Raw genomic sequence first — 18,383 nt, forward strand, 5'->3', positions numbered from 1 at the left:
GACACACCTAGGCGCCATCCCAGCCGGCATGGGGGCCGCCTTTATGGCAGTGAGCCTCTGTTGCTGCGTTTTTCTAAGAACCTACCTGCGTTTACCTGCTTGGGCAAGAAGCGGTTCTGGGCTGTGAATGGACACCGGTTGGTACGGCGGCTCCATTATATTGTGTACAGCCGAAATCTTCATATAGGCTATTGACAACATTACACATTATTTAAAGTAGTATAAGGGAAGGAACTACAACTACCTACTTACATTCAATATTAGACACCAAGTTTCAAAATTCAGAAAGCCGACTCCCGTGGCGGAGTTGTTAACAGATCGCGCTACGACGCCAGGGATCCTGGGTTCGAATCCCGGCCTGGGCATGGAGGTTTGTGAGTCTCCATGCATTATGTTATCACTCATCCTTATCTTCGCAAGTTAGCCAAAAGTGGCACAAAAAGCGAAGTAAAAAAAAGCAAATCAATCAATCAAAATTCTGAAAATGTATTTAACATCAAAATATTATACATGCATGAAGAGCCGGCCTTAGCGTGGCGCAACTCGGCCACTCGCCCGAGGCTCCGTCCCACATAAAAGCAATTGTTCGTGTACGGTTTATTATGAGTGTGTAAGACGCTGGTCATTCCAATTAAGCAACCAATCTGATTTTTCCTGACTTCATGGATTGTTTTGACCTACTTAAAAGTATCCAAAATAATATTCTAAACAATAGCATCACAAGAAAATCATGCCACTTTGAACACCCAGTTTTGTAATTAAATCTAATGAACATCGCACCAGTGGTGCATTAGAAATGAAAAGAAATACTAGAAACTTTTATTAGACTTGAAATTTTGGTTACAACATTCAACATGTTCTCCTTATTGTTCTTAGATAATACTACGAAATATATAAATTATTTGTTTATTAATTGAAATAATGTTTTTATTGTGATTTCAGAACTTCAGACTGAGTCTTACCGATTTTTTTTATGTCCACTTTATGCACTGAAAGGTTAATTGGGACTGGATCTACAGTTTAAAGTAGGATCCGAAACCATGTGCCTCCGTCGGGTATAGAACCCGGGACCATTTGATTACAAGGCGACAACGTTACCACTTCTCCATCGGGGAGAGACTATTGCTTTACATAGAACACTAATGTGTGAGTATTTAATTGTCATAATTGTACGACGAAGTAACGTCTTACTTTTAGAAGCACAGTAACAGTTTTCTTACTATAGAAGAACTACATACGATGGCATCGACATTTAACATCCGTCCTCCGTAGTAAGCATTTTGCCGACCCTTGAGTCTTTTGTACAATTTCAGGGCCGGGCGACTGCCAAACTGGAGCGTCCCTGTATTTTAAGTTACCTATATAAGTATGGTCTATTTACTTTAAAAGGAGTTGGATTTGTGTAGTCAATAATTAATTGAAAAGTTACTGCTGTATAACATAATAAGTAGGGCATGTATTGCAAAATCATGTAGGAGTTTAAGCTAACGGATAACTGTGTCTTTGTCATTATGTAGGTATTAAACAAGCACATACCTTTAACACTAACACTTACAGAATTTAAGAATTTATTACTATTTTTCTTCATTAAAATGTCATTTTTTTTAGCGGGCGCCAAAAAACCACCTCGCTCAGGTGAAGATTTTGTCTTGAGCAGTTCCTGTACAATCATGTAGCTCCGCTATGCAAACATAACTTATACTTCCCATACTCCTCATACGAGGCAGCCTAAACGTAGCAATCAATATTTACCAGAAAGTAAGAAAAAAAGAGTAACGAGATGTGAGAGGCTCTAATACTTAATAATTCTTCCTGGCACTGATTTTTACATCAGAAAGTTTCCGTAGTCTCAAGGCATGGAAGCATGGTGGCTGTTAAAATATATAGGGTTGCGTGTACAGAGGGTTGTTTGTCACTGCACGCAACTGGCCGCTACAGATAATGCATCTGAGGGTTAAAATATGCTGAAGAATGCATAACGATTTATCTTGCTGGACTTGTGAGCCTTATCTCGCATGTGGCGGGGGTGGCACTTGACAAGATAAGAATATCTCGTGAGCAGGAAAAAAATTGATGTCTTCAATTCTTATCCTTACAGTACTTGGGATAAACGTGCACAATTTATCGTTGCGTCAGAAATTGCTTCAAGCAAAATACGTGTCATCCGTTAAACGTTAACACTAGGAAAATGCTAACCAAATTATACGGTTTAGACGGAAATAAGGCAAACTAAGGCTTATTATACTTCGTCATTAAAATCATAAATATCTGACATGGAGATGTTTTGTATTGGAGGAAGGTGGAAACTGGTAAGCACGGGAACCAGGTAAGGGAGGGTGAGAAGTAAATGACTGACGCCCAAAATCCAACTCATCCGGGTGGAAATTTTGACTTGAGCCGCCCCTGTTCACGACATTTCGAGACACCACCCACTGCGACTCTTGCAGGCACATGGCTAGGGGGAGAACTCGGTAGTGGGTAGCTGAAGCCCCATCAAAAATCCTACAAATATCTAATTTAAATAGTGTATAGTGATAGTTTTACTTCCTTAGCAGAATTAAACATCTTGTTTAATAATCTGTATACTGATAAATTCATCTTCATAGCTTCTACCGCCACTTTTTCGCCTTTAGATGGCGGCTGCTGATAAGGGATGAACACCCCGAAAATAATATTCTGGCTACAGGCCTGGCCTCTTGTCAAAAAGCTGTTTCGCTGCTGGAAGTTAGGGATATTTGAACAACTTTCCATACTGTCCTGACCCGAGCCGTTGAGAGGAAATCATTAACATAATACCAGATATTGGATTATCCATGCTTTAGAGCTGTCATTGAGGGAATGAGAGTGATTTTTGTTTTGGTAACAGTCATTCTAAAACTGTACTTGTGTTGTCGTTATTTTCTATGCATCCTTTGTAAAATTAACGCTAACGACATTATTGTCAGCGTGATGGAATTAGATTCAAATGTGTTCGCAATTCGAAACCATTACAGGTGTAGTTGATAATCAACAATGGCACATAAAATATTCTGATCACAATATCAAAACAGGCTTTTATCTGCTTAATTTATGAGATAAACTTAAGTTGTTCGCGATGATTCCTTTTATCTCACACAAACCCACGCTTGTACGGGAATTATTTAAGAAAAAGTAAACTCTTTGCTTCGTCTGCATGTTCCCAGACACCCCTTCGCTATCCTCATTTCCAAGAAATGACCAAGACCTCTTGTGGAGCGTCCAAATACCAAGAGCAGTACCCGTGAATGGAATGGGAAGCCGTTCTTATCTATTTTCCAAGAATTGGCTGAAGTTGAATTGGAACGGCATTTCCCAAGAACATGAATATCCCAGCTTCTTCTTCAGGAAGACTCATTGTCAAGAACAAGTTGCAGGTGTGTGTTATCAGGACTCATCAGGGCCAAACTACCCCTTGCTGATAGTCATTGTATACACCTGTGGGCACATTTCAAAGTGTTGGCATTTGACAGTCAAAGAACAGTAGGTGTCGATAGAAGCCCAAAACGAATGTCCAGAATATATGATTGTCCCTGAAAAAGACATACTAAGAGAAATTAGTTGAACCTTTTGTCGACGATTGATGAAAAGACTCATCCATCACCATACGGTGAACAGTAATAAATAACTGTACACAATACAACAGCTTATGGAAAATTATATACAATAACTGCCTTTCGACAATGGAGTTCCCTTCCAACGTGCAAGGCAGTAAAATATCATTATTTTTCGCTTATGTATTAATTACTTCATACAATAATTATGCATTTTCTCACACAAATTGCATAACGAATGTGATAAATTTATATCCATTAAGTTCACATGTAGTATATAAATTATTTTCTTGCTTTTTAAATCACTTTTTTTTGTACTGTATTGGTTTCATCAACGGTAAAAAATACTGCAGAATGACCTACACAGAAAAAGTTCGTTTAGAATAACCAAAAGATAGTTTTTGTTAACCAAATTATTTGATTAAGTAGGCGACAAACAATTATTATTCACAAACACAGAATTATTTCAGTAATCGTGCACACTGTTCAGAATTATCAAATAATTTATTCAAAATTACAAAATTTTGTAAAGTCTACAATGTCGTCTATGTTTGCCAAAAAGTAACAAAACTTGTGTTTGACTCAGCTGGACCTTTAGCTGACGCCAGCGAAACCGTTTTCTAAATTCCCTTTCGTTTCGAAATACCGCTATGATATTCCAAAATCTGATGAAGTACATCTGTTCACAATTCCTTCTAGAGCCTTCACGTGAATTTTCATGTGCTTTGCTCTCGTGTTATAATAGATATTCGTAATAGTTTTGTGGCTACGTAAGCCTATTAAACTATTGCGAATATCTAGAAAACAGAAAACTTCACAAAGGTTCACTTGAATTTCCCAGAAGGAATTAATTCCAAGCATATGTAATTTTCCAGATTTTGGAATTAGAGCTGTTTTTCGAAAGAAGATGAAATTTTAAAATCGGCTTCGCTGGCGACGGCCAAAAGTCCAGCCGAGCCAAGAGAGCATTTTTACGTGCCAGGTGAACCACACGTAAATTTTACGGTGTTATCAACGTTAAGTTACGAATCTTTTATACAGTGTATGCTTTTCATGGTTCTCATTACATGCTGAAATAACGATGTCAGGCAAAAATTCTCAAAGCGATCATGGAGTTCAAAAAACAGACTAACTTTCTGTTTTTAAAAAAATGAACACAAATATTAGAGAAAGAAACCTTCGATCCTAGCTTCTGAATCCCAACGAGACTTCCCCAGCAGAGAGGGATTGAGAGGGGAGCGAACGTTCCAGACAAATCCAGCTTAGCGAGTTCTTTGTTCGGAACCTAACTCCGTCCTTCCCTTTTTCCCTATTCCAGGAACGAACCCTCGGAAGCAGCGGCGGGAAAGAACGACGTTCACAAGGGCTCAACTCGACGTTTTGGAGGCATTGTTCGCTAAGACTCGCTATCCAGACATCTTCATGCGGGAAGAGGTTGCGCTCAAGATCAATTTGCCGGAGTCAAGAGTTCAGGTAAGGAGCAGTGTTTGTATTTATTTGTATTTTCATATGAAATCACTACTTAATTTTATTTAATTAACATAACTCTGAATCCCCCCATATAATATCATTTTGCCTTTTATTCCTCCAGGGATTATTTCCGCCCTCTGCCTTGAATCACCCCACCGTATAATAACACATCCCAACCAGGGATAATTATACCCCACCCGCTGGATATGTAAACACAAATACATCATATTTAAGAAGTTCCAGTTCTGTTTAGTTAATTTTATATCCACATAGCTACATACAAAAATATACGTTATATCGTTAAGCATTTTTCTTAGATAGAATTCTGGTCGTTAAACGTTGACAACACTGATACGTTACTACTGCAATTATTTTTTTTTCTGAGTTACCAACTAGGCGTATTTAATTTATTATAACACAATCTGAATCAGCGAAACTTTAACATTTTAAGTTTGTTAATAATATTTAAATACGCAATACTCAAAATTAACATTTGAAAACATGGTATTAGTGTTAACTAGTGCAAATTGTTACTCTCATCATATGCACGCCGCGGTAAAAATAAATTTAGCAGTTTCCCCTCGAATCTTTGTGTACGTCAAAATTTTAATTTTCTAATTATTTGATTGTAGAATTGAACTGAGGATGGCATTGATTTGTGTTCCATTTGTCATCAAATTTACCGGTAAATTTTAAGCCTGCGTAATAGATAGGTAAAAAAAAAAATACTGCTTGCGAGGTTTAAATTAATGGAAAGCTATTACTAAACAGTTTATTCTGGCAGTTTTTGCCAAACATCTACAAAAAAATAAGATAGTAATAAGTTCATCTCCCCATCCGATAAAATCACAAATCGTACCTCTACACATCTTTGTCTATAGCTAGGATATATAGGTTTTCCAGTCGAAGCTACCGAATGTTTTCATTTTATGGTTGCGGTGCGGTAACATTGTTTCGATACATCGTTCGTCAGCTGTCAGCTATGATAAATGTAGTAAAGGATCGAAACACAGTGGAACACTGTGTTCAAATCATTACAATTAATTACGGTAATTCGTGTTCTGTGAAAAACACGTTTCGCCAAATACATGATAACTTCTGTCTTCATAAGCGTCCAACAGTGGAAACGAATATTCGCGCGATATGACAACACTGGATTATTTTCTCCGGGACTACGTGAAAGGTAATATATACACGAATAATCCAAAAAGCACGGACGAGCTCAAAGAATACAATTATTATCTATACCTGTATGTTCATTTTACATCGTCGTACATAATGTCTCCATTCTCTATTTTTCATTGTATTGTTGTTTCCCCATGTGTATTATGCAGCATAATACACATGGGGAAACAAAATTAGCAATTTTCTCAATTTTTCTCTACGGAATTATAATTATAAACTGTTGTAATTTTTGTTGACAATTGTAAGAAATACAAGATCATAAATATTGGACATGTAACTCAATTGTTATTCAGGGTGTCCGGGCTAGAGGTATTCCAGATTTCAGTAGTCCACTTGTACGATCAGTCGTGCTGTTGAGTCACGCATGCGCAGAAACTGCCTAGCCATCTAGATCCCCAGATCTAACAGACTGCCAAACAAAGACCTCAATCAGGGAACAGTTAAGAGTAAGAGAATGGGGGAAAGCGAAATATATCCAGGTGGTGGGAAAAAATGAAAGAGGCGCGCTGGCATGGTTAAGATTAGGGGGATGGAAACAACTTAAGAAAGAGAAACTAAGCAGGGGAAACGATATGTCCTTTGTGCGAGGGGAGGAGACGGATAAGCATATCCTACTGAACTGCCCTGCTACACGTGACCTAAGGGACAAATGGATGAAAAACTTAACAGGCAGGGAGATGATAGAAGTGGTAGACGACAGAATAAAGATGAAGGAAGCGGGGCAGCAAGTGGGGAAATACCTGGGAGAAGTAAGAGAACGGCGGGGGAAAGCTATTAGAGAAGGTAACGAAATGAGTGATCATGCTCCAGACGAGCCATCTTTATAGTGTAAGTGTGTGGAAAGCAAAATGTATGCCTGTTTTGGTGAGAGTCCAGGAAAAGAGAAGTGAGGAGAAAGACTGGAAGAAGAACTGCCGAGGGAGGGGAAGAATGTGTACATAGGGGACAAAGTAAGAAACAGCTTAAACGAAAACTAAATGTAACAAAATAGTGTAGAAAAATCAAAAATATGTAGTGCGTACAGCCTATGGCTCGCACAAAAAGAAAATAAATCTAATCTAATCTAACACCATTAGGTTTTATTTTTTTTTTTTTTGCATGCGGCTTTATTAAAGATGAGAAGTTCACGATTTGGGTGATTTGAGACAGCGTATCGTTGCGCTAATAACTCCTCAAATGCTCGTCAACACTTGGCACGAGCTTGAGTATCGCTTGGATATCTGTCGAGCTTCAAATGGTACCCACATTGAACTTTCTGAGTTGCTTTGTACAAAACTGCGACAAGAAAGTTAATAAACTTTACAGATGCTAAAATATTTGTGTGTATTTTTGTATACCTCTAACCTGGACACCTTGTATTGTAGGTCCTAAAGACATTCTTTGTGATGTGAATTATAGGGTCAGTCAAGCCATGTTTGAAATTTCCTCTCCTTTAGAAAACTGCTATGATATCCCAAATTCTGAAAAATTAAATCTGCTTAGAATTACTTATTAGGCAATCACGTGAATCTTTGGGCGATTTTCTTTCGACCGGCCGGAGCGTGATGCTGATAACATCACCTCCACAAATGGCCGAATTTGTTACTGTGTGTGTGTCCCTACCTCCGTATCCTCCTATATGCCTTCACGGCATGCTGCAATGTGTGCAGGACGTAGCTTTACGTTTATTCTTGCTTACTCGCAATTGGACGAGAGACTATATGATATTGAATAAATGGCGTATTAATCATGACATAATAATGGTATTTTACTGCGAACATTTACGATAATATCAAATCGTTTCGACTTAGCATGGGCGTCGCCTGAAATTTTTGTAGGGGAGAGGGGGGTTCAGGCCATCGATGAAGCTTGATTAATAGAAATAGTAAAAAGAATAATTATGATTACCACAGTTATAATTGTTATTTTACAATAATAAATGATATAAAATAAAAATAAACCAGTTTTCTCGATATTTAGTATTATTTATTACATAAATGGGGAGACTTTGCTACTCAATCCACCAGATGAGTGAAGTTTCAGGACAACTATTTTCCTTTTTTTAAATTTACATTTCATATAGTTAGTGTACTGAATTTCAGTTATACTATTTTTTTTAATTAGCTTTCACACATCTCGTTCAAGAACAGGATTTAAAAATTTTGGGGGATAGTTTTATTCTCTAAATTATATATATTTTTTAAAAATTTGGAAACTGTGGAACCATTTTATTCTTTGGATTAAAGAGTAGATTATGAAAATATATCCTGGTTCCTGGTTTACATTAAACTGTTTTCATATATTGCATTTTCACTTTGGTTATTGTCTTCAAATACTAAGTAAATTAACTTTTTTGTTAGTAACAATTAAAATAACAAGCTTTCTGCTTTTTGAATTCGAAATGGATGGTGGATTTCCAGGAGTGGTCGACGGATCCGATGCCCCTGCGACTTAGTCATATAACAATATAGAAACGAAAACAATTGTTAATAAGCTAGACGTAATCGAATACTACAACTGTTCACGATATAAATCGATACACCAAGCATATTTCACATATTAATTAATGAATATGACGAATGTACACACATTACATACCATGTGCGTCGCCAGAATTTTTTGTTGCGAGGACAAGCCATTGTACATCTATTTGAGTATATAAGCTCGAAAAATGGTATTTATATCTTCCTTTATTTTAACATGTAGGCTTATTAGCTTTTAACACCGTGTATTTGACATATTTTAGTTATTGTTACTTGTAATTTTTATATTTTCAAACATTTTACGACATATATATTCCATATTAAACCTATTTATATACATTTTTCATGTTTGTGTTAAAACCCAAAGGTTTTTCGTTCATCTGCATTCTGTTCGTTTTCTACTCACTGTTTATTTTAAATCTTGACAGAAGACAATGCATCTATTATTCTAACATTCACGAAAAGTGCTAACGTATCTGCGTACCTGTTAGTATAATTCAATTGATTTCGGTGACCACTGTCACCATCCACAAAAGATTCTCCTCAACCCACCCCCACGTTCTTCACCAGCCATCGCCTATGGTATTGCAAGAACCCACAGGAGAAATCCATTGCTTAGTTTAAATAGGAGGAGATTCAAGTTTCAACACTTAGAGAAAGTTTGGTAATTCATTATTTTGGTAACAAAAAAAAATCACATTTAGTATTTTACATCATTATTAACGTAATGTAAAACTAATGCATTTTATTTAGCTAGATGAATCGCTTACTTTATGAAAATTGCCATTCTTCACAATTTTAAGTCCATGTTTAATTCCATATTTTGGTTAAAATAAGTAAATATATATTTACATATCTAACGCTTTTTTAGTGCATATAAATCAGTTCCCTGGTTATAATGGTGCTAGTGTAGAAAGATTCAAGCTAGACAAAGCATCGACCATAATGAAAAAGGCGATAGAGCAACCACATAAACACTGGTCCACAATTACAATCTCGTTTCGCAGAGACTTCCCAATCGTTTCTCTCTCAGCGTGGAACGGTTGTCGATAAAGAGGAAGTAATTGATCTCTTTACTTCCAATTTCCCGCGCATTCCTCTTGGCCGAACCTTTCCTCCTAACTCCAATATTTAGGTATCCATTTCACCCGGTTGGGGTGCGCCACGGATGCTGAATAATAGCGCTTAATCCGTTTCACATCAAAACTCATTTAGTTGCTATAGTAACGCCGAGAAAGGGAAGCTGTGTTTGGTCGGGAGCGGCGGGGACAATAAGTGTGGCGTGGCCAGATAAGCGGCGCGGCGGCTGGTGTTTCCGAGTCCTAATATTCCATGATGGTCACATCAAATCGGGACCCAGCCCTTATCTTCGCTGGGCCGGTGTCCACGACCGCCGAAATGAATGTGTCTGGAAGGCGGAGGGAGTTCAAGGGGGGAGGAGTAAGCTTCTCCGTAGTTTGCGGCAAATTGAGATTATTTCGATTCACAACCATCTTTGTTGCAATTTGACAGGAATATGGGCCTCACTGTTGGGGTAGTAGTAAAGCTGTCGGCTTCTAATCTATGGGTTTCGGGTTCGATTCCCGATTTAGGCGCCTCGCGTAGTGTTTCAAATCTTACTTTAAATGCCGTCCCCATTAGCCTATCTGAGTATGAAGTGAACTTACAACAAACTTTGCTAATATAACAGGAATAAGGAGCACTTGTACCAGCTGATAACTTGAAAACAAATACAGTGGATTCTTTTAATTCGAACTTGGTTTTGATTGATTTGTTGTTTAAAGTCCATTTTATGCACAGATAGGCTAATCGGGACTGAACCTACAGTTTAAGGTGGAATCCGAACCACTATGTGCCTCCACCGGGTATCGAACAAGGCGATGATTACAAGGCGACAACAGTACCACTGCACCATCGGGAAGGCCCTGAAACAATGGCTTGGAAACAGCCGTGTACTGTATAAATAACTAGCGTCTGAAGCCTGCACAACATGAGAACTGTCCACGGTGTGTTCACCACTCTATTGACAGTACCCCGCCATCTTCAATACAGGTGTTTCCAAGAAGAGAGGTCCCAATTCGATCTTGGATAATTCGAATTACTCGGAATTTCGAATAGAATTCTCCTTGATGAATATATAATGATACATATTTTTGTTAATTCGAATTTTGGATAATTTGAACTTGTACCTTGCTTCGAATTGAAAAGAGTCCATTGTCTAATTTATGAAGGAAATTGTTTCGTACAATAACTTACGAATAATTTACGTTAAAATTTGTCGAATAAATGTGATTAATGTTATTTTATTAATCATCGTTTTGACTGGATCTTGATCGTCTGTGAGAATTTACCATCATATTTATATCGCGTTTCTGCCCATTTTGCTAATCGCTACTATGTGAATGAATGAATGATGGTTAGATGAAATCAATGACTGGATGCTCAGAAACACATGCTCAGACCAGGACTGTAACTTGGATCATGCGAGATCACGATCGGTCACCGTGATGACTTGGGGTCTTAGTAACAAACAAAAATTTTCCCCATTTTATAAGAAAAGTTGAAAAATTACATCCCTTAAAATTTTTTTTAAATATATTAGTGCAGTGGTTCTCGACATTTTCAGACCGTGATTCTGTAAATTATCTTTTAAAATTCGATGTCCTTATTCCAACAATTGTACTCAGAAATACCTTTCTATCTTTAAATTTTAAACATTAACTAATATATATATTCCTGAAATTCAATAGAAATAAACTATGACACATCATAAAGAGTAATCGTTCGATTATATTAGCTTGTTGGCAAATATAAAATTAGGTTTAAATTAGTTGTCAAACACTGGATCTAATGATCCGGTCCGGAAGTTGAGAATCACTGTATTAGTAACACTGTCATTATGAATAGGCTAATACAATTTTCTAATTACAAAAATCCAGTTTACTGCGATTTTATCACAACAATATGAGCAGGAGGACTGTTTAAAATTATACAGGTGAGGTTTCTTCGAAACGGATCAGTTTGAAAAGTCATTGTAAACACAGATGTTCTTTAATTAAATAGTTGTACTTACACCGAGTCTAACGAAAATTGGGGAAAACAAGCAAACTTCTTGTTGACATGGAAATATCCATGCGGACTCTGTGTAGCAGTTGTTGTGGGGTACTCGAACACCCGAAACATAGATTCACGGTTAAAGTACCGCAAATTATATATTCTTTCACTCAGTCCATCTTAATCGTTATTGAACTCTAATAGTAAACCCCATTATGATGGCAGAATCACAAAATGAAAAGTACCATGTGAATTCATTGGGTGGAATCCCTCAAAAATATGCAAGTTAACACTCATTAAATTCTGGCAGTTGCGGTATAAATCAACTATGGACTATGTTCAAACACTCAAATTTTCAAAAATTACACTTTCGAACATAAAGTGCTTAATGCAGGGTGTAGAAAAGTATAAATAAATTCAATATTTGGCAACGTAAACAATCTTTGAGATGAACTATATTTTATTTTATTAGTTAGTATTACTTCTAGACAGTAATTAATGCTGTTATTCTCACCAAATTGCTGCATTGTTGCATTGAACATTTTTTATGTTGTCTTACTCGAAATTTGACGAGGGTCTACATGATGATTGAATAAATAGTGTGTGAATGTGAATTATATCCCCAATGCAAAGAAATAATCCAAGTATACTGGGCCAAACATTAACAAATATTTGGAATTGTTTCGGCTTAGTCATATAGTTATATAGAAACGAGGGTAATTGTCACCAAGCTAAGAGTAATCGAATGCTATCTATTCACGACATCATCCTATCCACAGCCACGAATTTTCACACCCACACACACTTGTCTTTGTACTGTTATCAGATGGCGGAGAGTGGACATTGACGCAACAATGACACAATGAACCTCTAAATCGTGGTCTGTCTGCCGGTGATAAGATGAAATTTGCACATTCACAAAGCCTTCGTGGTGACAACTGCAATACAGTACAACTCACTGCGATGGAGGTTCGATGTCTATCGTGGTGTAGTTCTCATTTCAAATGACAATTCTCCGTCTGACCAAATAATTCAAAAAACAAAACAAGAAATATATTTTCATTGCAGCTGTAGAATGTAGAAGTTATGGAAAAGTCGCAGATATTCCTTTGCGGTTGTTCTTTTAACCATTTCATCACAGGCGGCTCCAGGATTAATGATGTAGGAGTGCTGTGGAGGTGCGGAATAAAATCTAGGGGGTGTGATGTTCAAAATAAAGAGAACATGAAAGCCTTTTGCCACCACATCAAATAACAATCAACTTTTATTAGGCATCTATTATAATATAAATAAAACCATTTATCATATTGAGCTATCAATTAACGAGAACCGGCCTCTCCGATCGCGTAGTGGCAACGTAGGTAAATGATATTGAAAGAGGGTATAGACCTACTAACATTTCATAACGTACAGAGGGAAAATCACGTGGATGAGCTAATAATACACATGGGTAACTAACAATATTAGTATCTTTATGATTCACCATCATATGAGAATACTGGCGTACGCAGGGGGAAGCTCATAGGGCTTTTGAGAGAGAGAAAACAGTTAATTCGGGAAGAACCAAAGTGGTAAATGCAAACTAGCTTTAAAATGTCCACCGATCACCATTTTTGTCTTTCAACAACTTTTGAAACTAAGGTAAAGAATGGTAATTACGAAATATTTCATAGTCTATCCCGCTTCTGTCTAGAACGCAGCTATGTGATATATACTTTTGGGACATTCCACGAAAAGTGGTCCTACTCCATGTAAACAATAAAATGAATTAATGTGGAAGTAATTATTGTTTTTAATTGCATTATGGTTCAGATGTCTGTGAGTGCATATAATTTGCACATTTCACCAATAAAAGTTACTAGCATCTGCAGCCCATATGTTTCACAAAGAAATGAAGTTAAGATTTGCTACATTTTTAAAGTGTCACACACGTAACGCACTTTTGTTAACGCTTTTCATGCATTCAGCTTATGCCATTATACTTAAGTTGTTCTTAATTTGTTAGCAGACACCACAAAGAACTTCATAATTCTCTGAAATAAGTTCATTATGAATATTTTAATCCAATCTCATGTCGAACCTTAAAATTTGTGTGTAAAAAGATACACGTAATGCTGGAATGCCCTTTTTACAATTCCAGCTCCCTCCGGAAAAGAAGTTCCTGCGTACGCTATAGGAGCATGAATTGGGGTTAGAAGAGGGAATAAAATGCTTCTTACTGTTTCGTGTTGGTTTCCTACATCACTACCTAATTATGCAATAACTGATGATGAAGGTGAAGACATAGTAGGGGGAAATTCTCGAAGAGTACGCACCTAACTTTGCAACCTCACAGAAGCTAAAGAAATAATTTTAATGTCCAACACTTTGCACCAAAACACATATTGATACATCGACTTTTGAGTACATATGAACAAACGTTCTGGTAATAATAAACTCGTATTGTTTCATGAAAAAGTGTAATTGCTCACTCTTAGATGACAGTTCCTCGAAGAGTGCGCACAAGGTTCTTCAAGAGTAATCATTAACAGATGTCACATTTAAATATTGCCCTCATAACAGGAGCAAGATTCGTGCCACCACTGAACACAAACTACGCACTGAACCCAGTCTTCAGTTATGGTTTCCACATACTGTATCTTGTGCTGACGTTGATGGAGTTGCATCATCAGGGAGACGCACAATTTTTCTTGGAGGAATTGCTTTAATTGTCACTCTGTTCCGTTTTGCAAAGTCCCGGAATTTGATGCCAGAAGTGAGTTTGTGCTCGGTGAAGAAGATGTGAGAACATCTGATTTCTTTCCTTTCCCCTTTCGCTTTGTTTCGTGGATCAATTGTGGTAGTGGATGTAGTGTTGGGGGTGATAGACGTTCAGATGTTTCGTAGTAGCTTCAAACCCCGACCTACCACTCACTTCTTCACCTTTACCATTTTGAGGAATGCTTGGAAAACCCGTTATGTTGGAAGGTTCAAAGTCTTCGTCTGTGAAAATGTCAGGGTTAGAGGGATGAATCGAAGTAGCCTGAAACGAATTTCTACCCTTCTCCATCGTTGCAACTCGTAGGTATGCTGATCGAAAGACTGTGAACATTTGTGTTAGGCTAATCACTCGGCCAGGATTGCTAACCATTCATTTGTCACATTCAGCTGCAGTCTTCAGAGATCCAAGAAACCCTTATCCAGCAGCTGCATCATATGGTTGGCGTGTGGAAGCAGGGAGAGCAGTGTGATGGAATTCTCTCGGTAGAAATGCTTCTAGACTCAGTGTGAAATATGGTTGCCAAGGATGAGCAAAACAGCATCATCCTCACTAGGCTACACATATGTAGCAAATTGTGCTAGCCATTCTAAAAGGATTTATGTGTTCATAAACCCAGATTCTGAATCGAGAGGAAAGCTTTGAGCATCTGTCCCTAAGAGTGCGCATGAAAGTCCTCTAAGAGTACGCGCGTCCTCTTATAGGACAATGCACTGCGTACTCTTAAAGAACAAGACAATTCAGAATTCATCCGGCAAGAGCAGCAGCATGTAGGGGGGATGGTTCTCACATTTTATCTGATGTTCGACGTTGTGGTATATTCTAACACTTATTATCATACTTAAAACAAATGATTTCCATTACCAGATCTTAACCCTTAAAATGTGGAAGTTCAGTATTACAGTGAACAGGCAAAAAAACAGAAACTTACCGATAACTTCACGGAAAACACCACAATATCCACCAGCTAAGACATGCACACAGTCAACTTATGCAGCCTTCTGATGATTAAATGGCAGCGTCATGCAATGCTACCAACCGTCAAAAATCAAGTTCCGTACTCTTAGAGGCCGCGCGCTCTTAGACGAACTTACCCTATACATTATTAAGATTTTTAACATTATATCAATGTATGTTTCCCTGAAGCATATTTACAATAACTTATGAAGATCTATTCTGAAATATGCTATTTTTAAAAATAAGAGATTTTGCCTTTAAAATTATATCACATTCTACATTTTCCTGTAAACTACAATGCGTGTGTAGGCTATAACATGTGAACTCTAAACCTGCTCAAACAATATCTAGTTGACGTGTATACAAACCTTTAGGCGTAGATGTAAACACATCACTTTTTTAAAGCCACAAATCAATTTCTTGTTAGTTGTGAAAGTAGTCGGGGAGTAGTGGTGGCGGTATTTACAAAAGGGACTACGATTCGATTACAGAGTACTTACTACGCACGTGCTGAATGGGCAATGAACCGCAGCGGCTGATGGGAGCTTGGACGTTCATTGTCAATATTGTCTTTTCAGTCACGTGACGCTAAATCTGTTTTCGGCGCGACTGAGCATTTCGGTGGGGTGATGTGATTTCATGCATTTATGCATTCAAGTACGCAAACTCGACTGCGGAAACGTGACATTTCAGCTTTTTATAAAAGAATCAATTCGCAATCACTTTGGTCAACAACAAAAATAATGTTGTTATTTTTAAATGCTATGAATTCTTGAAAAGGTTAAATATAAACACAACAGGTTAATACTTTTGCAGGTAGTTTAATGGAAATTTTATCGCCTTATGTTACAATTTCAACTAATGATATGTTACTCTTGTGACCAACTACTGTCTTGTAATTATGAAAATTGAATTCTACTTGAAATTGAACTGAATTGAATTGAATTTATGAAAATTGAAGTTTAATTGTTAATGTCCATATTACTCTTGTGACCATCAGATATAGTTTTTCAGTTATATGAAAATTTTGCTACTTAACAACTACAATAAATTCTATATATTCGTCTAAATATAGAATTTATTCAAGTTTTATAGCATTGAAGCAGTATATTCCATAACAATTTCTGATGATATCAATATTGCATAAATGGCAGAAGAAAATGTTTATCAGGAATGGCATTTCTGATAAAGGATACAACAAATCTTCATTTCACCATTAGCTTGTACTGTATTTTTCTTGAATTATAACTTTTATGTACCAAGATTTATAGGAATAATCTATTTTGTACATACACAAGAAAAATAAATGTAATGATCTTGTTTACATTTCGAACATGAACAATTGTGTACATAGACAACTTGTTAAAAAATTTAGGCAAATTCGCCCAGTTATTTGTATATAATTACAGAAATTTCATTGGAATTTTTTCGTCAATCACAGTAGTAATATCAGCTATGGTAATCAGTTTCTTCTCCTTGATCGGTATGGTAATGTTTTGCGTGGTGAACCAGGATGGCAAAAATCTGTAATATTATGATATTTTCAATCTAATTTGTTTCCAAAAAAATTCAACCCAACTTTCTGTTTTTACTCTTTGCGAGACTAAATACAACAATTTTGTTGAGTAATGGGTTTTTGTATAAGTTTTAACACAGTAAATGGTATCAAGCCTTTATTTGCATTAATATTGTTTACAACTTCCGATTTAACTGTAATCCTATTAAGATAATAAATAATAAATAAAAAAAACACCAAGTAGGGATGAATTTGAGAACAAGTGAGCTTAAATATAAAAGTTTATTAGTCTGCGTTTGTTATCATGGGCCTCCCCGATGGCATAGTGGTAACGTCGTCACCTTGTAATCAAAGGATCCCGAGTTCGATACCTGGTGGAGGCACATTGCACAGTGGTTCGGATCCCACTTTAAACTGTAGGTCCAGTCCTATTGAGCCTATCTATGCATAAAGTGGACTTAAAACATCAATTCAAACTCTAATGTTATCATGATTTTCACCCTTTCTTCTACTTAGACAATAGCATTTTCTAATATTAAATTATGGTACAATAAAAGTATCAATATAAGTATCCTAAATCAATTTTTATTATAGCATTGATTAGAGTTCAGTCAGCTTTGCTTCTAATTTGAATATGCCGATAATGTTATGTGCTTTAACTAGCGTTCAAAATATAGTTTCTCTTAAAATTATTGATTTGGTAGATATCAACATAATTTTGGTAATCAATTTGACTGCCTTCTTTGTAAATTTTATATCCTACGATATGGTTACGAGAGAGAAATAAAGAGAATAAGCTTTTCATAAAACATAATACATTTATGTTTATGTATACATAATTTCGCAACACGCAAGCTGTGTTTTACCACACTTTTGTACTATATTCACTTTTATTATGTAGTTCTATTTTATAACCATTGCTCTACATACTACTCGACCGATACAAAACTCACATATGTAAGGTGCACAAGTTGTCTTCAACTAAAACCACACGTAAGGCTAAAATACATCTAACAAACCGACTTTACCATTGAGGCACCTCTCTACTGTGGTATTAAGTTTGGAGGTGTCAGTTGTGGGGGGAAGAGGGGGGGACAGGCCATATATTCTTTCCTCTGTAACCCTATCAAGGGCCTTGGTTGGGTGCTGACAGCGAATTATGGATGGGAAAGAGCAGAGATCAGTGATAGTGTACATGTTGCAGCTGCCCTGGGAATGTTTCTTGGGCGGGACAATGTAATTCTTCCCCTGGCATCCTTTATTTGCCAATTCTGCAATGTTTCCAACCCCGCAGACGTAAAACTCTCTCTCAAAGGTCATTCTTTGGTAACAGTAACAAAATATACCAGATTCAGGTCTTTCAGGACAGTCTTGACAAATCGTCGTTTTGTGAGAATTATGCGAGGAGTAGT

At 36.9% G+C, this 18,383-nt stretch overlaps 1 protein-coding gene across 1 annotated transcript in view; it reads left to right on the forward strand.

Annotated features, from left to right (window-relative positions):
* Window positions 1–18,383, forward strand: part of LOC145978919 (uncharacterized) — a 123,220-nt gene that overhangs the window by 96,012 nt on the left and 8,825 nt on the right. Inside the window, exon 4 of the mRNA XM_083111893.1 lies at window positions 4,888–5,042. Within this exon, the coding sequence (XP_082968019.1) occupies window positions 4,888–5,042 (155 nt within the window). The remainder of the gene's footprint in view (window positions 1–4,887; window positions 5,043–18,383) is intronic.

Source organism: Lepisma saccharinum, chromosome 25 (assembly GCF_977018435.1).
Source record: "Lepisma saccharinum chromosome 25, izLepSacc3.1, whole genome shotgun sequence".
NCBI lineage: Eukaryota > Metazoa > Arthropoda > Insecta > Zygentoma > Lepismatidae > Lepisma > Lepisma saccharinum.